A 25,810-nucleotide genomic window follows, 5' to 3' on the forward strand; every position below is an offset into this window, starting at 1 on the left:
GTTCTTTAGAAACAAGTCATTGGGTCCTGCTTACAGTCAAAGGAATGAGATCTTTACCACACTTGTGTGTAGATAGGTGTGTTTTGGAGTAGAGAGAAGTTCTTGGTCCTGTGTAAGGCATGTAGGCAGTTAAGGGGTCAGCCAAGTTTGTTCCTGTCTCTGCCCCAGTAACTTGATTCAGTTCTTTACCTTCCCAGTTTGCAGAGAACTTTGGAACTAACTCATGCGTGTCCCTAATCAGCATGTTGTCACCTTTCTCTTTCACCCTTTTCTTTATCTGTTCTGAACTTGGCCTTTCAGTCCTGCTGGCTTCACTGATAATAAATAGTTGATCTTCTCACCACTTCTTTGGGAAAACATACAGGGTTCTGGCACTTTTGGGGCTGCTGCTAGCATCTGTTTAGTGGAATAAATGATTGGCTTGTAGTAAGAGTCTTTTTTTCTTTTGGTGCTGGTCCTGGGGTTTCATCTCAAGGCTTGAGTGCTGTCCTTGAGCTTGCTCGAGGCTAGATCTCTACCACTTGCCACAGCTTTCATTTCCAGCTTTTTGCTGGTTAATTGGAGATAACAGATGATTTTTTTCTCTGCCTGGGCTGGCTTTGAACTATGGTCCTTAGATCTCAACTAGTATTACAGTCATGAGACACTAGCACCTGGCTGAAAACAAGAATTATTAGTTATATATTATATGAGTTATATTACTTTCGGTATTCCTTTTATGGTTCAACAATTATTTTGCCACAGTATGATGTTACTGAATCCATTTATTGACAGCTCTCTTTGTGGCACACATTTATTATAGATACTCATTGATAATGTTTCTAATCATCACCACAACCTGAAAATTACTTCCTTCATCAGTAGGAAGAGAATGAGACTGAAGGGTGGTTAATAGTATCTTGTAGGGCACAGTAGCATGCTCTAGTCCAGTGCTTCCTGACTCCACTGCTTGCTTCTGGTCTGGCTGTCTCCTATTTCACTTCCACAATTCCCTGCAATTTGTAAGACACCAGAGTCCCTGACTATGAGTTGACTGCTGCTTATAATGGATCATCTTTGGGAACTTAGTATCTGTGCAGCTAAATGTCAGGGAAGGTATTTTGCTAATTATATTGTTTGATTCAAAAAATAAATTAAGGCCTGAAAAGCATGTATTGAACTGCTCTGGTCCTGGTAGTCCATGAGATAGCTTTCTAGAGCTGTTTCTGTGGGTTCATTAAAATATTCTGAGAAACTTAGAAATTAGGTTTGGGAAGTCAGGACACATTTTAGTAGGCAAAGTTTAGTTTTCCTTTCATTACTATTGGGATACAGGTTCCAAACTGGAAAGTAAACTTCTATTGTCTAGGAGGAGAGCAAATGTCTTGTGTTTTCTGGTGTTTTTATCCTATGGCTGTGAGAAATTCAGTTCTTCAGTTGTGCCTTTTTATGCTCCAATGTAGTGTTTAAATACAGTCTCAAATGCCTTACTTTTCTGTATGAGTAATAGCTGTTTCAAAGAAAACAGAAGAAATAAGATGGGACATTTTAGTGAGTAAAGCTGGTAACCAGACCATACATGATGAAGTTCTCGCAGAAGTTTCCTTTGTAACCACAGCCATTGGTACTGTGAGCTAGTGCAAAACTATATATACAGCATTTTACTGCAAGGATATTTATCATTTCTTTGGTTGAAATTAATGTTCTCATTGATTAGATGCCTGCATTTCTAAAACATGGAATGATTTTGTGAAGTCACTTTAGTGGCACTACCAAGTGTTGTTAAAATAAGTGGAGGATTTTTTATTTCTTTTCTAGTAATGAGCGAATGGCTTTTCGGTCTTCCCCCAAATCTTGCAAATAGGTTAGTGTTGTGGTAGAGAAGTGTCTGGTTAATAGGATCTCTTGTGTATAAAGGAAGCTGTTTTTGCTTCTAGCACTCCATAGTTAGGATTTATAGCTCAGCTCATGTTTCAGTTTGAATAACTCTGGTAAAGTAAGTAGTGCATGTAAAGGAAGAAGTGTTTACTAGTTGTAGGTACTTTTTCAGTAAGTCTTTTTAGCACAGCAGTTAATTATCATTAGTACCCTTCCCTCCTTAAAAATCTTGGCTTAGGTTAAGTGAATAATTCTAGATACGTATGGTGAGTCTGGTGAGCCTTTATTGGATAGTCTGTGTTTCCCTTTGCCGAAGGCCTCTTTGTGTCTTTTACCAAATAAATAATAGTGCTCTGACTAGGTGTGTAGTCAGAACACTTTGATTAAAGACCTTTTGGGACTGTGAGCATCTTCAGTACCCCTGTCTAAAAGAAAGTGTTGACTGCTGTACTTTCATCCTTTATGAATTCTTTAAAAGCATCTATTATTTTTAATTTGCAGCAGCTCTTGCCAGGTAAAAAGTTTTGGGAAACAGATGAATCCAGCAAAGATGGACCAAAAGGAATATTCCTGGGTGATCAATGGCGAGACAGTGCCTGGGGAACATCAGGTAATCTAGATCTAGCATCTGTACTGTGATTTATGCCTGTCTTAGAGCTCCTTTCCTCAGCACTTGGCAAAGTCATGATTTCCTATCAGTGACATAAGCATGTCAAGCAAATGTCCTGTCCTATAATATAATTGCCATGAGGGAGCTTAATGATGCAGTATATTAAAACTTAATCAATACAAAATCAAATCTTCAGTATTTTCTAAGTGCTAGTCACAGAGAATTAGTCTTGTTTGAAATGACAATTTTAGCTGTAACTTTTTGTTCTGTACTGCTGTCAGCTTACTTGGAATTAGAAAATCCTTGCCTGCTATTTGAAGTTCATGTTTCCTTTTCTCCCCTTACCCTTGTATGCCATGTATGGGATACTCTATCTTTAAGTGTGATTGGGGCCAAATCAAGTCACTGGACACAGCCACTTTGTGATAGACCTCCTCTGAAGAGAAATGAGGAGAACTTGTAGAGGCAGACATACTTGACAGCAGAAGGGAGCAATAGATGACAAAGAGTAAAAAGACAGAAAATCCAAAAGCTAATGTGCGTGCTGTATTATATAGCAAAGTTCAAGAATGAAACCTTAAGATGATCATGAACCATCAGAAAAGATCAAATTATGTTGTTGCTTTTAATAAGGGCATTAAAATTTTATTTTAGTGATACTACAAATAAAAACTATTAAATTCTGCTATGTGAAAGGGATAAATGTTAATTTATGCACTTGGCTATAGAAACCAATTATGTAAACTATTGTATTTCTCTACCTTTGATAAATGAAGGATGTGTTTCCTTTTCTTAGCTTTATGTAGACTATCAGTACTTAGTGAAAGACACAATAGGAAATTTGGGCTCATCTGGCCATGGCAGGTCTTCTGATTCCTACTTATTGCTTTATCCTTGAGACATCACTCATAATTTGTTTGGGCCTCTGGCTGCACTGTATCATGCTTGTGTATCTTTTTTGTAGATCATTCAGTTTCCCAGCCAATCATGGTGCAGAGAAGACCTGGTCAGAGTTTCCATGTGAACAGTGAGGTCAATTCTGTACTGTCCCCACGATCGGAGAGTGGGGGACTAGGCGTTAGCATGGTGGAGTATGTGTTGAGCTCATCCCCGGGCGATTCCTGTCTAAGAAAAGGAGGATTTGTAAGTTGTCTTGAGGAACTTGTTCCTATCTCTCTCTCTTCTTTCCCCCTAAAGCAATAAATGCCTGTTTAGTTTCGTTAGCTACTCATAGCACTCATTACAGGGTATTTTTAAACACTTATTGCAAATGTAGCTCAGCAAATACAGTACATGTAAATTAAAGTTTAAATGTGGAGAAGTAGTGTTTTTTGGGGGACATAGTACTGTGAAGTAAAAACTGAAATCTAAATCTCAGTGTATTTCACTGGTTGACTAGAAAACAGCATTCTTAGTTTAAAACAAAAACAATAGAGCAAACAAGGCATAGAATTAAAAGAAAGTCCAAACTGGGTATCAACAGGGAATTCCAGACCTGAGAGTAGTAATGTGCTAGTACCCAAGGAACCTTAAAATGGACCAGGTATGTGGGATCATTCTTGTTTTGTAGCTAGGCTTTAATTTAAACAAAAAATAAAAAAAATCACCTTTGGCCCTCCTAATAAAGCTTTGCTTCTCACACCTGGCCTGTTAGGTAATTAGACATTCTATTAATTCTTTATCTATAGGGTTTGTTTGTTTCTTTGTTTGTTTTTAATTCCTTGTCACTGACCTCTATGTTAAATGTTACCCAGAGCAGTATTTACCTACTACTGCTTCCTACTGAATCTTAGTAGCCTTCCTCAAGCATCTTTGGTAATCTTTCTCAAAAGGATTTCTTTATGTCATCAACTTCCTAGTGGTAGCAATGGAAAGCTTCCTAATGTAGCATTTCATGACGACTTTGATGTTGTACTTCACAATTAGGAAGGCCATCAGATAGCCTTAGAATATCTTATGTCTTATTTTTGTTCAAACTCACTTTGTGTTCTTTTTTTTTTCCCTAAATTCATTTGGACCAATACCACCTGATGGTAAAAAGCGTTTAAGAAAAAAGATGTTCTTTCCCTCAAATCATACTAAAGACTTTGTGTCCATAACTCTACACACACGCACACACGCACACGCATGCACGCACGCACGCACGCACATCCCCCACTCCCCAAACTCTCACACATATTCTTATCTATGGATTTGTCTATCAAATTTATTACTCTTTTTTTTTTGACACCTATTTCACACTAGGTGTCAAAGTCTTGGTCCTGTTTTTGTACTTTCACTTAAAACTTACTCAAGTAACAGTAGTTTATATTTGGTGTAGCCTCCTGAAGTGTCAAATATACCTTTTTTTTTTTTTTTTGGGTCCAGTCATGGGGCCTGAACTCTGGGCCTGAGCGCTGTCCTTCAGCTCTTCAGCTCAAGGCTAGCGCTCTACCACTTGAGCCACAGCGCCACTTCTGGCTTTTTTCTTTGCTTATGTGGTGCTGAGGAATCGAACCCAGGGCCTCAGGCATGCAAGGCAAGCGCTCTACCACTGAGCCACCTTCCCAGCCCCCTCAAATATACCTTTGAGTTCTAGCCATTCTATAGCTTGACCTGATTGCTTCTTGGTCTTTTGATCCTGCAAAGACTTAGATATGGCTTAGTGGCTTGTGGATCAAGTAGAAATCTGGTTTTTAATGTTCGAAACTTCCCAAGAGACTTATTGGGAAGAACATGAGCTACCCTTTGGATGTGAGGAATGAGTTCAGGGCAAATTATCATGTGCCTGCTGTATAACAGAAAGAATGGAATTACTTTTCTTACCTGATTCCCAGCTCACTCCTTCTTCCTCATCTTCCAAGAATCAATTTGTTTGAGGAAATACTGCCTTCATTTGTATTAGTGAGTTGCTAGTGTGGTGATGAGTGGGACCTTCTATGAACTGGCTGTGAACTATCTGATATGTATGTGACCAGTTTCTAGTTTGTGGACGTTAGCTAGGAGACATTTGCCTTATTACTGTGAGTTTCTGGAAGGCAGAAGAATCACTGGAATTATGAGGTTGATAAAATGGTGGAACTGAATTATTGCTAATATTTTGTTAAACATGCTTTCTAAATGATTCTAAATATGTTTGGATTTAGTATCTTGCATTTATTTTTGTAAAGGAGGGTTTCATATTTAGTTGTTATAGTATGTGTCCAGAGGAGATTAGGCCTCACGATTGGATTCTTCCTTGTCCCCTGCCCCTACCATTTCGCTCCCCTGTGCTCCTCTCCACTACCCTCTCCTTCCCTCATTCTCTCTTTCTGTCCCCTGTGGTACTGGGTATCAAACCTAGGGCTTGTATGTGCTTGGCAAACATTTTACCACTGGGCTACACTTGTAGTCTGGGATACTGGACTTTTTGCTAAGCTTCTGAGATGAAATTTCTCCAAATCTATGTTCTAGTTTCTTCTTAGAAGGAAACTTTCAGATAGTGAAATGGTATCCTGTATTTGACTTTAGTTGTATCTATAGAGTGATAAAGGAAGCCTAACTGCTCAGTAACATCAAGCTACTATGTTGGCCTGTACGATCCTCTTGTGGATGAAGACCATTATGGGTGAAGATCATTAAACTGTTCATTGGCTTTGGGGTTATATTCTGTTGATTTTATACCTAATGCTGCTTTACTTTGCCTGTTGGTTAGGTTGACACCTGGCTAAAGCTATGTTTATGGAAACCTGAATCACTTTGTAGTTGTTTCTTTTGAAAACAAATCTAGTCTGTCACAGTTTCGAAAAGAAAGACAATAAGGTGTCTGCTTGTGGTGGATAATTGCTCTAAAGAACACTGTTAGTTTGTGTGTTAGAGCATTCAGGTGTTTAACTTTTTGAGTAACTTTACTGCCAGTGCCTCCAGTAAGCTTGGGAACCTTGTGTTAATCTCCTGAGAGCTGAAACCATCACCTCTGGTGACATAGTGATTGTAGACCTCAAAGCAAGTACTAGAAGGTTACTTTCAGATAGGATAACAGATAGTCTAGACATTAAAATTTTCAGGTAAAGTGGCTTGTAACTAATATTTCCAGAGCTTTTCCATTTTTAATGAGGTTTTCTGGTTATAGGATGATTGAAAATATTTTAAGACTGACTCTGTGCCTTCTTGAGTTCACTTTGATTGTGTAAATGGCTTCTATGATAAGAATATGTTCATGCTGATGAAGAATCTGGTTACCGGACTTTGTTTTTAGCACTTGTTGAAAATTTTTAGTGTTCTGCATATGAATCCCATCCACTAGAATAGCAGTTTTTAAAATAATGACAAAATAATGGCAACTATTTTTTTCCTTTTTTTGTATTTTTAAATTTATTTATTCTTGGAGTAGCATAGATGTTTACCTCTCTTCCCCAACCCAGTTCAGAATGGTTACAAACTGAAATGGAATTGACTGAATTGTGGAGGCCCATGATGCCCAACAAAGGACCCTGCTGTTTTTTTGGAATAGAAGCCAAGCCTGCCAATAAATATAAACATATAGGATCAGAATTTTTACCTTAATAGTTTATAGTACCCAAAGAAATGAGACAGTTATTCATATTATGGTAAAGACTGTTCTAATCTTGTAGAAGAAAGATATTTAGAAAAATACCTTGAGGGCTGGGAATGTGGCTTAGTGGTAGAGTGCTTGCCTAGCATGCATGAAGCCCTGGGTTTTATTCCTCAGTACCACATAAACAGCAAAAGCTAGAAGGGGTGCTGTGGCTCAAGTGGTAGAGTGGTAGCCTTGAGCAAAAATAAGCTCAGAGGCAGTGCCCAGGCCCTGAGGTCAAGCCCCAGGATGGGCAAACCAAACCAGACAACACCTCCTCACCTCCCCCCTCCGCCCCCCCCCCCAAAAAAAAACACAAAAACCAACCTTGAAAGATCTTTCTGTATTCTGTAGGAAGTATCTGCTTTCTGACCTGGTTATTAATTCATTTGGGTCACAAATCTTGATGGTTTTCTTTGCTAGACTTGCTGTATTATTTTAGGTAATCAATGCTATTGACTTTGATTTTTGTTGAAAAACTTTGGAAAATGTAATACAGATAGAAAATCAGGGGTTTGAATCTCAGCTGGACCTTAATTTCCTCATCTGAAAAATGAGGGTAAGTAAAATCCTGTTAAGTCTTGCTCCTCAAAGTTAAAACATCAATATCATTGGCATTACCTGGTAGTCTTGTTAGAAATTGTTTTGTGAGAGAGTATGTGTGTGTGCACACACGTGTGTGCTAGTACTGGGGCTTAGCTTTTGTACTCAAGGCTGGCTCTCTACCACTTGAGCCACACATCCATTTTCAGCTTTTTGGTGTTTATTTGGAGGTAAATCTGATGGACTCTTCTACCTGAGCTGGCTTTGAACTGCCTCTTAAGCAGCTAGGATTACAGATGTGACCTACCAGAGCCCTGATTAAAAGTATATATTCTTAGGGTCCTTTAGACTTACAGAATCAAAATCAAAATCTGGCCTTTTGTTGGGGTGCTACATTTGTTGTTGTTGTTTTTAAATTGACATTAGCACTTGAACTCAGGACCTCATGCTCAGTGTTGCTCTTCCACTTGGACTTCCAGTCCAGCAATTGGACATACTCTCTCAGACTTCTTTCTCTGACTAGGCTGGCCTTGAATTATGATCCTCAGATCTCTCCATCTTCTGCATAGCTAGGATTAGCCACCAGTACCATGCTGCTGCTGCTGCTGCTGCTGCTGCTTCTGCTTCTGCTTCTCCTTCTTCTTCTTCTTCTTCTTCTTCTTCTTCACAAAAAGACAAGTAGTCACTATGTAGTCCAGACTGTCCTTGAACTCACAAGTTTCAGACTTCTGGTGCTAGCTTTACAGTCTGCATCACTGCATCTGGCTCTTAAAACCTGCATTTTGAAAAGATATCCCTAATGATTTATGATTTATATTAAAGTTTGATAAGCATTCGACTAAGATATAATTTCCTTGGAAGACTGAATTATGAGGAAGCTATTAAAAACTTAAAACATAAATTTAGTTTTCAGATTTGAGCTTGTCTTAAATAATTCTACATGTATGTAATATACAATTTTCAGCTGCTGATTAGATCACTTAAAACAATAACAGCCTTTTAAAATTCCTTTACCATAAAAAGAAACAAACACTTCCTTTTGTTTTTCTTTTCTTTTTTCTTATGTGGTGCTGAGGAATCGAACCCAGGGCCTCATGCATGCAAGGCAAGTGCTCTACCACTGAGCCACCTTCCCAGCCCTTGTTTTTCTTTTCTTCATGGGAATCACAGCAGATATGCCAACATTAGGAATTGTGGGCGATTCTGCACACAATGATACCCATTCAAATGAGTTCATGTCATACTTGAATTTCTAGTGTTTGCTTTTTGCTGTCACATAAATGATAGTATCTTAGACAGATGAAATTTAGTAGTAGCTTGATTTTATACATAGGTCAGAAAAACCAGTAGGGTCAAGAGTCTAATGATTAGAGTCTTAGGAATAAATAGGACTAGTTGTTTTGAAGCCTTGGGGAAGTGGAATTAAAGGTGGCTTGTATGTTCTGTTAAAGACGCAATGAGGAAAAACTGGAAGATTAGAAGTACTTAAAGAATTTTCTATTTTTAAGAATTGTACTTAAAAAAGGAATTATACTTTTATGATTTGCCTTACTTAATCTTTAGAATACTCTTTAAGGTAAATATTGTCTCTGTTAATTTACAGGTGAGAAAAATAAGGATTACAAAGTAGGGGCTTGAATTCAAAGTTTTAATTCTAGATCTGAGCTGTATTTTCTTTTTTATTTTTTTATTGACTAGTGAGTTAGGTTCCCTTTTTTATAATCACGCTTTAATGTTTAATCAAAGTATTTCATTCATATGGCTATCAATTTAAAAATTTTATTTATTTAAAAATACTACTCTGGGAACTGGTGGGTCCCACCTGTAGACCTAGCTACTTAGGAAACTGAGATCTGAGGATCAATTGAAGCCAGCCAGGACAGGAAAGTTCATGCAATTTTTTTTAAATTTAAAAAAAAAAATTTTAATTTTTTGCCAGTCCTGAGCTTGAACTCAGGGCCTGCACACTTTTCCTGAGCTTCTTTTGCTTAAAGCTCTAACACTTGAGCCATAACCCTACTTCTGGCCTGGCCTTTTCTGTTTATATGGTACTAAGAAATCAAACCAAGGCTTCATGCATGCTAGGCAAGCACTCTACCACTAAGCCACATTCCCAGCCCTCATGTGACTCTGATCTCCAAGAAATTACTAAAAGAAGCCAGAAGTGGAGCAGTGGCTCAAGTGATAAAGCAGTAGCACTAGCCTTGAACAAAAATGAAGCTCAGAGACAGTGCCTAGGCCCTAAGTTCGAGTCCCAGGATTGGCGGGTGACATACACACTTAATTCTAGTAATGCTTTAAGCTGAACTTTAAGGAATTTAAAATTCAAATTTTCTGGTATTTTGTCAAAAAACAGAGATGTGTTACATAGGAGAAGCCACGATTACAGCTAAGGTTGTTAGAGTTGTTACGGGTTCTCCCCTTCCCCCCACCCCAAATCAGTGGATTAAGCAGATAACCAAAAATACTCTTTTAGAAAAAAGGAGGGAAAAGTCCTAATCTTACTGAATGACTTCTGCCATGTGGAGGTTTGTTCTAAAACCACTGAAGTCCATTAAAAAAAATCACACACACACAACACGTAGAATTGAAATTCTACGTCTGACTTCATTATGGACTAAGAGACTACACAAAATAGTATAATGAAGCCCACTGAATACTGTTTGAAAAAGGGTGGCCCCCAAGACAATCCAAAATAAAACAAGAGACACACTTAGAAGTGTTCCTCCCTCTTGAGTCTTTTGAGGAAGTGGAGCCAACAGTCTGGCCTTGACCCCAGAGGTGTGTCAGTGACTCTTCTTCCTGTGTCTGCTTTGATACATAGCAGTGGAACACATTCTTCCCCCTCTGTGACTATCTGGGATCTCAGCACCTTTTTTGGTCTCGGAAGAGATTTTGGTCTCACTCTAGAGCTTATGATTGGGCTCTGGTCCTTGCCCCCCCCCCCTTTTTTTTTGTTGTTGGTCATGGGTCTTGAACTCTGGGCTTGGGCGCTGTCCCTGCACTCTTCAGCTCAAGGCGAGTGCTCTACTGCTTGAGCCATAGCGCCACTTCCAGTTTTCTAGTGGTTTATTGGAGATAAGAGCCTCATGGACTCTTCTGCTTGGGCTGGCTTTGAACCGTGATCCTCAGATCTCAGCCTCCTGGAGTAGCTAGGATTACAGGCGTGAGCCACTGGTGCCTGGCGATCCTTGCCTATTAAGTGACCACTGCTGTTTATATTTCAGTTTTATGATTTGGGATTATTCATCTTTAGGAAACCTCTACTAAAAAGATGCTGTTACTCCGTATTTCCTTTTTCATTCACTTACCTGCTATTCTTCCCTCCAATCCTGGGACTTGAACTCAAGGGCCTGGGTACTGACTCTGAGCTTCTTTTGCTCAAGGCTGGCAATCTACCAGTTGAGCCACATCACCATTTCTGGTCTTTTCTGTTTATGTGACACTGAGCAATTGAACCCAGAGCTTCATGTATACTAGGAAGCACTCTACCACTAAGCCACATTCCCAGCCCTTGCTATGCTCTTTTTCCAGTCATGGGGCTTAACTCTGGGCCTGGGTGCTATCCTTCAGCTCTTCAGCTTAAGGCTAGCATTCTGCCACTTGAGCTACAGTGCCACTTCCGGTTTTCTGGTGGTTTATTGGAGATAAGAGTCTCATGGACTTTCCTGCCCAGGCTGGCTTTGAATGGGCATCCTCAGATCTCAGCCTCCTGAGTAGCTAGGATTACAGGCGTGAGCCACTGGTGCCCATCTTTATGTTTTTTTTAGAGCAATTTTGTTGTTGTTGTTGTTGTTGTGGTTGTTTGACCAGTCCTGGGGCTTGAACTCAGAGTCTGGGCACTGTCCCTGAGCTTCTTTTGCTCTACCACTTGAGCCACAGTGACACATCTAGCCTTTTCTGTGTATCTGGTACTGAGGAATTGAACCCAGGGCTTCATGCATGCTAGGCAAGCACTCTAACACTAAGCCCCATTCCCTGCTGCTTTTATGCTTTTTAATACTGTTGTGTACTAGGAGATTTTACTTACAGAAAAACTAAAACACCACTTTGCTTTAAAAAAATTGTTGTTAGGGGCTAGGAAGGTGGCTCAGTGGTGGAGTGCTTGCCTTGCATGAATGAGGCCCTGGGTTCAATTCTTCAGCACCACATAAGCAGAAAAAAGCCAGAAGTGGCATCGTGGCTCAAGTTAGAGCTCTAGCCTTGAGCTGAAGAGCTCAGGGATGGAGCCCAGGCCCAGAGTTCAGGACCCATGGCAGACGGGGGTGTGGTGGCGGGGCCATTGTTAAAGGTGATATACAGAAGGATTACAGTTACATAAGTTGGGTAATGAGCACATTTCTTTTTGGACAGTGTCATTGTATCACTTGCTTTCTTACAGTTTTTCCTGCTGTCCCCACCTACGAATTGTATAGGACTTTTCCTTTTTTGATGCTTATGTTGGACTTTAATTATGTTCTCAATTGTGGGTTCTTATCAGAGCTATTTGAGAAAAAGCTTTTTAATAACAGTTGTGGGAGCTTCTGCAGACCAATTAAACTAGATTCTTAAAAAAGATTTTAATGATCAGCTCTAACCATTGAAATGACTTCTTAGGAAGGCTCTATACATGTGCATTATAAACTAAGTAATTTTTGATTTTTAAAGTTTTTAATATTTGTACCTTACATAGTATGACATAAGAAATACCATCCCATGCACCTCTTTTTACTTATATTTATGTTACACTTGTTTAAAATGACTTATATTTAACTTTCACACATGCATTATTTTATTGGTGTACCTAATCACTTTTTACTAAACAAAATTATCCCTGTCAAAAACAAGTGTTACATAGGAGAAGCCACTATTTTAGCTAAGGTTGTTAGCTCAGAGATTAAATGACCTATAAGTTTTATGACCTATAATTGTTGGTAGCTGAGATAGAACATAGGTTTGGTGAACCTTGTATCAGTATTTTCTGAAACACCACTTAGCTATGAGTATTTTACATACCATAAAATATGAAAATAACCTTAAAATTTATCTGCCCATTTACACCTTTCCTATACACTATAGGCTCTTAGTACTTCTATGAATCCAAATCTACCAGTATCTTTAATATCTTTTGATTAGTTTTTTCCTACTTGTATTTTTAATAAGTTTCAGAAATTAGACTTGATGGCCAATCATTTTTACTGAGGACTATTTTTAATTTACTGAACTTTGTATGTGTGTGCTTGTGTGTGTGCTAGTACTAGGGTTTGGACTGTGAGTCATGTATTCTTTCTTTGTTCTTTGTTCAAGGTTGGTGCTCTGCCAGTTGAACCAGAGCTTCACTTCTGGCTTTATGGTGGTTAATTGGAGAGAAGAGTCTCATGGACTTTCTTGTCCAGTCTGGCTTCTAATCATAATCCTTAGATCTTGGCCTCCTGAGTAGTTAGGATTACAGACATGAGCTACCAGAACTTGGCAAGGTAGCAATATTTTGTAGGAGTAACTAATACCGCCCATTCATGGGAATATTTTGAAAATGTAACCCAAGGCTATATAATTGAGAATGCAGTGATTAGTGGCCAATTTTTCATACCATACCAGTCAGTGTTGATCAGTCAAGCATATAGATGGTCCGAGCAGGTTTTCAGTAAGTCCTTCCTTACAAAAAAGATCACTGAGGAAATCTGATGTAGAGCACTGCTTTGACCAGTGAATATGCCTTGCTACCGGATTCTTGTTTGTGGAATTTTCCCACTGTTTCCTTTGCAGTTTACGCCTCAGATCTTTTGAACTATTTGTCAGATAGTGAAGCTGAACTACTTCTCTTGCACTTGTGATTTCATTTTTAGATGTGTAGAAGATTGTTTATATGTAGAAATGGACTGTTTCTTGTAATATTTTTTGCTGTTTACTTGATTTTTTTTTTCCATTAAAATAGAGCTTGCTTTTTGGGGGCCGCTAGTCCTGGGGCTTGAACTCAGGGCCTGGGCACTGTCCCTGAGCTGCTTTTGCCCTTGAGCCCTGGTACTACTTCTGGCCTTTTCTGTGTATGTGTTACTGAGGAATGGAACCCAGGGCTTCATGCATGCTAGGCAAGCACATTCCCAGCTGTTTTTTGTTTTTGTTGTTGTTGTTTATTTTAATCTAGATCATGCTACCACTGTCTAGACTCTTGTTTGATGTTAATAAAGACAACAGGAAGATGCTTCTTTTGGCAGGTAAATTTTACAGAATTTTGTAGAACTTTTATAGAATATTTTAGCTTTTTTGTAATCTTATTTATTGAGCTTCTAAGCCACACATTATATTCAGTGCTAGAGAAGTAAAAATGAATATATTTTATGAGCTCTATTTTTGTACTATGGAGGGAGGCATTGTTTCTGGTTATTTTTTATGCATTTTTCATTGTTATTGTAAAGGTGATGTGCAGAGGGTGTTTCTGGTTATCTTAAAGGTCCTTTTGCCTTTAGAATTCTGTCATACTGCTATCTCTGTTTTGGGATTTCTGTGTAATACTCAATTGACTTTTATTCAGTCCTTTTGAATCACTAACAAATACCCTCATCTTTAAAGCTCTACCCTGTAGAGCACATTTTATTTTCTGCCAATGCTGTGCTTAGCCGTCTTGATGCCACCCGAAGCTCAGGTGTATATCTTTTTCTAAGTTAATTCCTTGTTGTGTGTTCCTTTATCCATATTATCCGTGCAAGGTTTCTTTTTCTTATTGCATTTGAACAGAGACCGACTCTTAATAGTAAAATGGGCTTTGATCTAGTTGCCAGAAGGTATAAGAATGTCAGAGTTATTTCTGAGCCAGTGATCTCTAAGAACTAGTCTGAAGGCATCCATTGGTTTTAGCTCTGTAGGCCTGCCCCTGCCTACAGTCAGTGTGTTGTAGGAGTGCTCTGTTCACAACTGTTGTTACTTCATTATTGATGTTCCCTTACCAAAATTTGGGTTTGGTGACTGGAAATGCTGTGCAAAAGCTCTCATCTTCTGTTGTTTGGTCTTGGCATTTACTAGGAGCTTGAATTGAAACCCTGTACACGTCTTCTTAAATCAGGAATCAGAGGTGAGGCACAGCAAGATTATCTCCCTGTAGTTTGATAAAAGTTAAAGTTACTTATTTAAGTCTTACACTGTAAGGTTCTACAAACCTCTCTATTGTATCAACATAGGAGTTTTTCCTTTTGATAATTACATTGCATTTGCTTTATGCATCCAGTACTTGAAACCTTGTATGCCAATAGAGAGACACGTCTGTCTTTCCCTAGAAGGCAGAACATAAATGTGTCTAGCTCTGTGTTGCTATGTCCAGTGTTTCTTCAGATGCGTTCTCAGAGTTCACATGCTTCAGGATACCCCCCCCCCCCATTATTTCTCAAGACTAATTTAATTTGCCTTGAAATAGTCAGGTAGTGGAGGATGGTGAATAGTTCTGAGTCCTTTTCCTGATAGGATTTCACAGCTAGATTTAATTTGTTTGAAGCATTAAAAAGCCATTTAATTGTTAGTGCCATGTGTAAGGTTTATAAGGTTTATATGGGGAGTAGATGGTGTAAATTGGCAGGGCATATTTTCCAAGATTAAGTATAATGGAATAATTGAGTAGGAATGATGTTGGACTACGTTTGAAGTAAGAGAGAATTAATCACTGTAACACTTTCCCTCTGTACTATTAGCTCACGTACCTGGGACTTATTAGGAGTCATGCTCTTATATAGACAGAGATTTGGAATAGAGAAGTTGGGCTGAGCAGTACAAAGTTAGGCTGGGGTTTGGGAGAAAATGGGTATATTGTGGGAAAAGTACAGGGTACTAGAAACAGTGGGCATGATAAGACTGTTCTAAACTCTAAATGTATGTCTGTCTCTTCCCTCATTTGGCAAGACTTTCTGTAGTGTTCCTTCCTCTGTGTTGTTTGTTAATTAGATTGTAATGTCTGAAAGGGCATGGACACTGTCCTGTTCTAATTAGCATCTAGTGTAGTCTGGTGTCTACAGTGGTTGCCCACTATTAGTTGATGATTAGTGAAGCTGAAGCTATTTTTTAAACAGGGCCCAAGGGATGCAGACAGTGATGAAAACGACAAAGGTGAAAAGAAGAACAAGGGTACGTTTGATGGAGATAAGCTAGGAGATTTGAAGGAGGAGGGTGATGTGATGGACAAGACCAATGGTTTACCAGTGCAGAATGGGATTGATGCAGACGTCAAAGATTTTAGGTTTGTATATTTTACACTTCTGGTTTTGGAATGTGGGCAGTGGGTTTTGTTCATTCTGATTTTGTTTTATTTAAAAGAATTATTTCTAGAATAGATCATGACATAAAATGATAAATTGATAAGGGTAAAATTTTTAAAAGAATTATTAATACTTGGTATTTTGCAAAAAAGATTGGCTTTATGTTTGTATAGATCTCCAGAATTTGAAGAATGGTTCTGTTAAGATTATTTCAGTAATTCTTGAGTATGGAAATCACCTGGTATAGGTGCCTTAGAGCTTTCCCCATGTTTCTTCTACATTGCTATGTTAGAGCAGCACTGTTACTAGTGGTGAGAGTGTAATATCCCTCTGACATGTTGGGGTAAAAGTGCTGAAAACTTGTGTATTATCTCATTTGAGTTTCCTAAGTTCCTTTCAGGTAGGTTTGTAGGGCATGGATCATTTCCCTCATTTTGAAGAATTAGAGATGCAGTTTAAATGATTTTTTGATTCATTTATTTTATGTTTTTGAGACAAAGTCTTGCTGTGTAGCTCAGGCCGGCACTGAATTTATCATGTCCTCTCCTTAGCTTCCTGAATACTGGGATTACAGGTGTGTTCCTCCACACCGACCAAATGACTTGTTCTTAATCATAATCCCTTTCATAGATGGCTTTCATCCTATCTCTGGTTATGATTGATTTGCAGATCCTACCCTATAATTTAACATAATATTATATATTTGTCTCAACTGTTGGCAACTATTCCTCAGTTATAAAGGTAAACTTTAGATGATATGGCAGACAATGGAAAAAATTATCAAAATCCTTGTTCAGTGGTACATATGTAGAAAATTATAATAATTTTAATGTCAGTCTAAAGCTAATGGGTATGTATTTTCACTTATGTACACACAGCCTTGTCCTTAATAATATCTACCACAATCATTCTCTTAAATCAGCTTTTGTAGAACAAGTGACAATCGTTTAATAATCCTAATTTAATTTTTGTATCTTGATCACCTAAAGAATTACAGTCTTTCAAAGTTGAGGCAAATGGTAACAAACACCTGAGATATTTCATGTGTGAGTTCAGGTAGCCTCTCCTCTCTGGGTCTCAGTCAGCCTATGACAATATTTTGATGTATTTGGATGGGGCAGATGGTATATAAAGGAATATTCCTTGAGTGCAACCATAGGCTGTGTTCCCTGACTATAATGTTAATTATCAGATGATGTAATCTTACGGTGCTTTTGCCTACGGTGGTGGCATACCCATATTGATGCCTGTGTCCCAGGTCACCAGCAGTGCTCAGCTTTGTTCTTTTGGCGTATCCTAGTTTGGACGGTAAATTTTATATAAGTTTTAATTTTTAGGATTGTCTTATGAGTAGGAGAGTATCCTTGATTAATTGTTAATTAATTTATATTTTGGTCAGATGTGGGGCTTGCACTCTGGGCCTGGGTGCTGCCTTGCCCCTCAACTCTTCAGCTTAAGGCAGTGCTCTACGGCTTGAGTCACAGAGCCAGTTTTCTAGTGGTTTATTGGAGATAAGAGTCTCATGGACTTTCCTGCCCAGGCTGTCTTTGAACCGTGATCCTTAGATCTCAGCCTCCTGAGTAGCTAGGATTAAAGGAGTAAGCCACTGGCGCCTGGCCTAATTAATTAATTTGTTCGGTAGTGGGGCTTGAACTCTGGGCTTGGGTGCTATCCCTCAGCTCTTCAGCTCAAGGTGAGCACTCTGCTGCTCGAGCCACAGCGCCACTTCCAGTTTTCTAGTGGTTTATTGGAGATAAGAGTCTCCCGGACTTTCTTGCCCGGGCTGGCTTTGACCTGTGATCCTCAGATCTCAGCCTCCTGAATAGCTAGGATTACAGGTGTGAGCCACCTGTGTCCGGCTTAATTTTTTATTTTTTGAAGTGATTTTCTTCTTTTGGTTTCTTAGGGGAAAGTTTTAATATTGCTAGTAATACATTAAAACTTTATTAGAGTCATTTTGAGAATTAAAATTTCTCCTTATCAATGAACTTTTTCTTTTTTCTTTCTATCCTTTTTTTGGGGGGGAGGCTAGTCTGGGGCATGGACTCAGGGCCTGGGCTCTTCCCTGAGCTTCTTTGTGCTCAAGGCTAGTGCTCTACCACTTGAGTTACAATGCCACTTCTGGCCTTTTCTGAGTAGTTTATTGGAGATAACCTTACGGGCTTTCCTGCCTGGGCTGGTTTTGAACCTCGATCTTCAGATCTCAGCCTTTTGAGAAGCTAGGATTACAGGTGTGAGCCACTGGTGCCCAGCTATTTCTACCTAGTCTTTTTTTTTTTTTGGGGTCAGTTGTGGGGTTTGAACTCTGGGTTTGGGCGCTGTCTGTGTGCTCTTCAGCTCAAGGCGAGTGCTCTACCGCTTGAGCCACAACACCACTTCTGGTTTTCTAGTGGTTTATTGGAGATCAGAGTCTCAGGGACTTTCCTGCCTGGGCTGGCTTTAAACTGTGATCCTCCAATCTCAGCCTCCTGAGTAGCTAGGATTATAGGCGTGAGCCACTGGCGCCTGGCTTTCTACCTAGTCTTAAGAACCAGCAAAACCAATCTAAACCAGGTCTTGCTTGTACTCCCTCTCCCTCTCCCTTCCTCTCTCTCCCCCCCTCCCTTTCTCTCACATGTCTTAGGGTTTGAACACAGGACCTGGGCACTGTCCCCGAGTTTCTTAATTGCTCAAAGCTGACATTCTACCACTTGAGCCACAGTTCCATTTCTACCTTTTTTGTAGTTTATTGGAGATAAGAGTCTCATGGACTTTCCTGCTTGGGCTGGTTTTGAACTGTGATCCTCAGATCTCAGCCTCCTGAGTAGCTAGGATTACAGGTATGAGTCACTGGTGCCTAGCTGTAATTTTTTAACTTACTATTTGAACTCAGGCTCAGATGTGTGTCTTGTTTCCAAGACATGGAAACCAGCTTCTTCCATTGGCATTTTTCTCCCTTGCATGTACTGGGTTTGAAATCCAGGCTTTGATCTCTTGCTTAGCCTTTTCATTCAAGTGTGGCGTTTTACTGTTTGAGCCACAGCTCCACTTTGGCTTTTTTGCTAGTTATTTGGAGATAAAGAGTCTCATGGACGGACTTTCCTGTCCCAGCTGGTTTCAAACTTTGATCCTCGGATATCAGCCTTCTGAATAGATAGGATTAAAGGCACCAGCCACCAGCACCAGGTTCATTAGCTCTGCATTTAAATATGTTTCTGAGGAAGTGTATTTCATTACATACGTTTTGGTAGACAGTCTCTTTTTATGAATACTATAGATAGCAGTTTTTTCAATTGTCCATTGTTCTTCAAATCTAGACTCTTTTCATAAATATGAATTTATAGTGGGTAATGCAAATTTAAGAAGTGGGCATGTTGGAAGGCAAGTAACAGATGATATTGGAGGTTATAAACCTGTAAGCAGTGTAAAGGAACTTTGGTTATTTTGTTGAAGTTGCTTTAAGTACTATTGATAAAAAGCTATGTTAAGGACATTATCCTTAAAGTTGGGGTTGCTGAAGTGTCCCTCCCCAATCAAAATATGGTTTAATGCCCTTTACTTTCTCTGTTTAGCCGTACCCCTGGTAATTGCCAGAATTCTGCTAATGAAGTGGATCTTCTGGGTCCAAACCAGAATGGTTCTGAGGGCTTAGCCCAGCTGACCAGCACCAATGGTGCCAAGCCCGTGGAGGATTTCTCCAACATGGAGTCCCAGAGTGTCCCCTTGGACCCCATGGAACATGTGGGCATGGAGCCTCTGCAGTTTGATTATTCAGGCACGCAGGTACCTGTGGACTCAGCAGCCGCAACTGTGGGACTTTTTGACTACAATTCTCAACAACAGGTACTGTGTCTCTTGTCACCCTTTTCTACTTTCCTTTCAGACAGCACCTTATTCCAGTAACTAAGAATGAGGGGATGGGAGGACTGTCGTTAGCCAGCTCCTCTTAACCAAGCAGTAAAAGGGGGTTACAGAGCCTTTCTTAAGAAATGAATTTACATGCTAGAGCACTGACAGGAGGGCACCCGCTTGATGTTCTTCTGTGGTTCTTCTCTCACCTGAGCCTGCAGAATGCACAACTTTCAGAAGCTCAGTTACTCTGAAGATTTATGTCATTTCCTGAACTCTCCCTTGCCGCCTGAGTGTAGTGTCAAAACCATCCTATTAGTCATGTCTTAATGTTACATTAGTTACTATGCACAGTCTAGAATGTGGCAGCAGGTCTGCTATTTGTTACAAGAGTTAGAATGTGATTAGAGGGTACACAAAGTAGGTCTGCCATCAAATTATTCAGCTTTTATTAATTAGTTTCTGTATTAGTTTTTTTATTAGCTTGCTCTAGTTTTGTAGCGGGAGATTTCATTGTTAAAGTTCTATGTTTCAGTATGTTCCTTTTTTTTTTAAGTTAAGGAAGTTAGCTAGCTAAATTACCACAGTCTTGAAATATACTACCAATTTTCTCTGTAATGGAAGTTTGATGGACCATAAATTTTTGCTAATTCTTAGTTTTGGACTGGAACATAAAGATTTATGAGTTTCAGAGACTGTAATCTCATCCAGAAGTTTAGAAATTGCACATCCATTAAGTAATTACCTAGTAGTTTTTGGAGATTATTGAGTGACAGATAGTAAAATTATACATTTTGCCAAAATATAGCTGGGTACCCTATGGCTCAGTCTGTAATTCTAGCTACTCAGGAGGCTGAGTTCTGAGTATTGTGGCTTGAAGCCAGCTTGGTCAAAAAAGTCTGTCTGTGAGACTCTTATCTCTAATTAACTCTTAAAAAGCCAGAAGCTTTTGTGGTTCAAATGGTTAAACACTAGCCTTGAGCCAAAAAACAAAGGTACATCATCACCCCGGCCCTGAGTTCATTTACCAGAAGAAAGTTGGGTACAAGTGGCTCGTGCCTGTTATCCGAGCTACTCAAGAAGCTGAGATCTGAGGATTGCAGTTTAAAGCCAGCCAGGGCAGGAAAGTCCATGAGAGTCTTATCTCTAATTAATCATGGAGAAGCTGGAAGTAGAGCTGTGGCTCAAGTGGTAGAGCACCAGTTCTGAGAAAAAAAGCTCAGGGACAGTGCTTAGGCCCCAAGTTCAAGCTCTAGGACCAGCAAATGAAGAAAAAAGAAATCCTTTGAAGAATGATGCAAATATATATCCATTTATCATTTTATTGATGGCTTTTGCTTTTGCTGGGGGTTAAACCTAGTATCTTGTGCATGCTGGAGACTACCCTGCTACTGAGGCTGCACTCCCAAGCCTATATAGGTATTTAGGTTTTTTTTCTCTTTAATTTCAAGAAAGGTCTTGCTGTGTAGTACAGGCTGGCCTTGAACTATTCATAATTCTCCTGACTGTTGCCTTCTGGGTACTGGGATAACAGACCTTGCCACTACACCAGTCTATAAGTTTTCATTAAAATCCTTTTTCCCCCATAGGAAACAAACTATGAGAGTACACTATTCTCTGTGCAGTTCCAAGTAGTTATGCCTATCTCCGTAAAAATTGACTTTCTGTGCAAAAGCATTATTTGCCATTATTTGTGCGGTGTTTATATTCTCAGGCTTACCCAACTTAACCACACTTATTTAAGAAGAGTTTGTCTCCAGTCTTTTATGAACAAAAGTCAAAATTTTCTTTTCCATGTAAATGTTTGTTCTTTATTTCATCATCAGGGAATTGGGATTCTTACTTGGTTTACTGATACCTATTTTTTTCGGTGTCATCTCATTATTATGATTATGATTATATAGTTGTACAAAGGAGTTACAATTCCATAAGTCAGGTTATGAGTACAGTGTTTCTTGGTCAGTGTTACCCTTTCCTTTGTTTTCCCCCATTTTTTCCTCTTCTGTCCTTACCCTTGTTAAATAGTTCATTTTTTATATAATATACAATTATTTACATAGTATATATTACATACATAATATATTCCTATGTGTTACATATTCTATGTATATTAAATATACATGTATAAATTATATATAACATACACTTTTTACATACTGTACAGTGACCAGTTTGAACTTGAACGGATAGTTGGAAAGGATAAGAGAGCAGAGGTATGGGGAGAGGAATGATGGTTTGAGGTACAGGCTGACTAGTGTAGAGAAGAGGACAGGAGCCAGGTATCAGTCTTACAATAAGAGTTAGAACTGAGATAGTGGAGCTAGGGATCTATGGTGGCATGTGTTTTTTTTCACATTCTCTTTGGTTTGAGTTCCTTTGATGAACAACAAAGATGACCATCTTTCTTAGAGGCTACAAAGAGTAGAATGGTTAATTCTGGTTAATTCCCTCTTGTCTTCCCAACCTCTCCTTATTTCCTTTCAGTCAGGTCTTGATTTGGTGTAATAAGCTGGTTTTATAAAAATTACTATCAACTTACAGCAAGATGCAAAGCATGGAGTGGCCTGAAAGGCAATTTTATTTTAGGTGACTGCAAACTTTCACTTTTCTTTTTGTTGCCATAATGTGGTCCAAAGTGTGTGTGTGTGTGTGTGTGTGTGTGTGTGTGTGTGTGTGTGTAATAAATTCTTCCTTCAGTTTTGTTTTTATTTTTTAGGTTGGTTGAGGGGCTTGAACTCTGGGCCTGGGTGCTTTCTCACTTAGATCTTCAGCTCAAGGTTAGAGCTCTACCACTTGAGCCACAGCACCGCTTCTGGTTTTCAGGTGGTTTATTGGAGATAAGAGTCTCACCGACTTTCCTGTCCCAGATGGCTTTGAACCATGTTCCTCAGATGTCAGCCTCCTGAGTAACTAGGATTACAGGCGTGAGTCACCAGTGCTCAGCTTCTTATTTGTTTTTGTTGTTCTGGAGATCAAATCCAAAGCCATGTGCTTGCCAGGCAAACTCTCTACTGCTCATCTGCATTACTGGTCCAGAATGTTTAATAATATATTGTTTTCTGGGGCACTGGTGTCTCATGCCTATAATCCTAGCTATTGAGGATGCTGAGGTTGGAAGATTGATTCCAAGTCAGCCCAGGCAAATAAACCTATGAGACTCTTTATTTTCAGTTAACTACTAAAAAGCCAGAAATTATGCTGTGGCTCCAAGTATTAGAGCACTAGACTTGTCCAGGTCCGGTGTTCAAGCCCCAGGACCAGCACCAAAAAACAAACAACCCCCTCCCCCCATACACAAGAGTTTGTATAAAGTTTATATGTATACTATACAGAAAAATTACAAAGACAGTCATATATGAATAGCTGCCAAGGAAGTGGTGCTGTGGCTCAAGTGGTAGAGCACTCTCCTTGAGCTGAAGAGCTCAGGGACAGTGCCCAACCCAGAGTTCAAGCCCCACGACTGACATCCCTCCCCCAATCACTCCCCCTCCCACAAGGGGAAAAAAAAGAATAGCTGCCAAGCTGGGAAGGTGACTCAGTGGTAAAGTGCTTACCGTGTATGCATGAGGCCTTGGGTTTGATTCCTCAGCACCACATAAGCAGAAAAAAGCCGGAAGTGGCGCTGTGGCTCAAGTGGTAGAGCACTAGCCTTGAGCAGAAGAGCTGAGGGACAGCGCCAAGGCCCAGAGTTCAGGACCTAAGACTGACTCCTCTCCCCTACCCCCCCCCCCCAAAAAAAAAAGCTGCCAAGATATTTAAAAACAAATTCATTATTATATTTGGTCCTTCCTGATGCATGAAATAGAAGTAGGTAGTGTGGCATAGAAAACACAGATGAAGCCGGGCGCCAGTGGCTCACGCCTGTCATCCTAGCTACTCAGGAGGCTGAGATCTGAGGATCACGGTTCAAAGCCAGCCCAGCTGGGCAGCAAAGTCCCTGAGACTCTTATCTCCAATAAACCACTAGAAAACTGGAAGTGGGACTGTGGCTCAAGCAGTAGAGTGCTCACCTTGAGCTGAAGAGCGCAGGGACAGCGCCCAACCCAGAGTTCAAGCCCCATGACTGACAAAAACAAAAAAAAACATCCACATATGATATTTCTATTCGTAACAGAATCATGGGTGAATGGCTGATATTACTGCTTTTACCTATAATCGTAATTGGAAGAGTATGCTAAATTTCAGGTATAGCCTTTTGTGAAAGTAGAAGTGCAATATTGTCTATGTAAGCACAATCATTATATATAAAGAACCCGTGGCATAGAGTATTTTCTTAGCTTGAAATGCTCATTGATATCTTTGACCTGTTCTCCCTTTTTGCTTTTCCTAATTGTCTTCTCAGTCCTGGATACAGCCAGGCATAGTTTATACATAACATGCTTATGTCATTTTGTGTTATAATTCTTATGCAGTATTTTTTATGAAGTGTTACATTGTTGCCTATTTTTTACTTCCCCAAATATATTTTAGAAGATTTGTTAGATTTTATATGTTACAACCATATTGCAAAACACAAAGCCAGACTTAATCGCATTGTTGGTAATGTGTTATTTAGAATTCAGTTAATCCCAAAATAGCCTGATGTAGCATGTTTCCAAGATTGTGTATTTTATGTAGACCTAGTCTGTTTGGAGTGTCAAACACTATTGCAGCATGAGCACCTACTGCTGTCAGCAGGCTACAAAATAACCAGGAGGGAAAAAAACCTATTTAGTTAATGTTGTTTGGGAATACTTTTCACATTGTCCGTGTTTCAGGCAAGGCTATAAATAAAGTTGGATGTGAAGATAGGATAGCTTCTTCGGTGGCAGTTACCATCAGACCTCTGCCCACAAAGCCATGCCTGGGTTGACTTGTGTCTGGGGGCACTTAAATTAATCAGAAAAAAAATGAGGCATAAAGAACTGTAATTCTTCATATGTGTTCATTTTAAAACACCATCAACTTTATGAGCTAGATATTTTGTTGTTGTCTTCTTAGAAAGGGAAGGAGATTGAGGCATAAAGATTATTATTGACCCAGAATCTTATTTTTGGGTGGCAGTGGAGTGGGCCTTATACGTTGCTAGACACATACTCGACCAGTTAACTGCACACCCTAAACCTATTTGCTTTCATTGTTTTTCAAATAGTCTTATGATTTTGTGAGTCTGTGCATATGCATGTGTGTGTGTACTAGGACTGGGGCTTGAAGTCAGGGCCACCCTCTCTGGCTTTTAGCCTTTTCTCCTTTGCTTAGCTCTTTCAGCTCTTTCAGGTACTCTCTTGCTCAACCCACAGTTCTACTTCCTACTTTTTGGTGGTTGATCAGAGATCAAAGACTCACGAACTTTCCTGTTAGGTCTATCTGGCTTTAAACCACAATCCTTAGATCTCATCCTTCTGAGTAGCTAGGATTATACTCATGAGCTACTGGTGCCTATCTAGCATGTCAAGTTTTTCCTGGGCCAGCCTAGACTTCTTTCCTCCTGTATGAGCCTCCCACATGGCTGGGATGATAGACATATGCCACCATACCCAGCTTTTTATGTTTGAGATGAGGTCACATGGACTTTTTTTTTTTTTTTAAACCCAGGCTGGCCTCAACTTTTTTTTTTTAAGATGCCAGTGGCATTATCTTCACCCTATTGGGCTGAAATAGGTTATCTTTGAGAAGTCAATATAGTAAGGGTCAGAGAAGAAAGTCAAACCAGCGTGTAGGCTTCCCATTGTGCCTTGAGTAGGAGCTCTGATATGCTTGTAGTAGTGGATACATATTTCCCTTCATTTGTTCTTGAACTGCTTTGGAATTCCATCTGAATGAATGGCACTCAGCAGTAACACATTTGTCACTGTAGTGACCTCACGGTTGGTTTGCTTTGTTGAAAATCACTATCATATTAATAGACCTCAGTGTTATACCCCACAGATGGCATTTGTGTGAGTTTTTTCAATAGTCTTTGGAATCTGCCACTTGCCAGTGACCCAATTTTATTTTGAATACTCCATTTTTCTAGTTAATATTATACCATTTACATAAAGAGAATATGGCAGAATTGCTATAATCTAGCCTTTAATCAAATCTACTGGCTGTGCACCCATAATTTGTTTTTGTTGAATTGTTTATACTGCAGAAGAAAAAAATTCCTCTTTTGTTCACCATAATGTACTAAAAACATATTAATCTTCTCTCCTCCCTGCCCCCCCCCCCCCCCCCCCC

At 39.5% G+C, this 25,810-nt stretch overlaps 1 protein-coding gene across 7 annotated transcripts in view; it reads left to right on the plus strand.

Annotated features, from left to right (window-relative positions):
- Pum1 (pumilio RNA-binding family member 1) overlaps positions 1–25,810 on the plus strand; it is a 92,949-nt gene that overhangs the window by 18,545 nt on the left and 48,594 nt on the right. For 6 of the 7 annotated variants that reach the window (XM_013034339.1, XM_013034357.1, XM_013034372.1 and 3 more), the window contains exons 2-5: positions 2,359–2,467; positions 3,432–3,610; positions 15,599–15,765; positions 19,336–19,606. In XM_013034339.1, coding sequence (XP_012889793.1) covers positions 2,359–2,467; positions 3,432–3,610; positions 15,599–15,765; positions 19,336–19,606 — 726 coding nt within the window. The remainder of the gene's footprint in view (positions 1–2,358; positions 2,468–3,431; positions 3,611–15,598; positions 15,766–19,335; positions 19,607–25,810) is intronic. The other variant, XM_013034391.1, reaches the window with a different exon arrangement.

The sequence above is a fragment of the Dipodomys ordii genome, unplaced genomic scaffold (assembly GCF_000151885.1).
Source record: "Dipodomys ordii isolate 6190 unplaced genomic scaffold, Dord_2.0 Scaffold6, whole genome shotgun sequence".
In the NCBI taxonomy this organism is placed as follows: Eukaryota; Metazoa; Chordata; class Mammalia; order Rodentia; family Heteromyidae; genus Dipodomys; species Dipodomys ordii.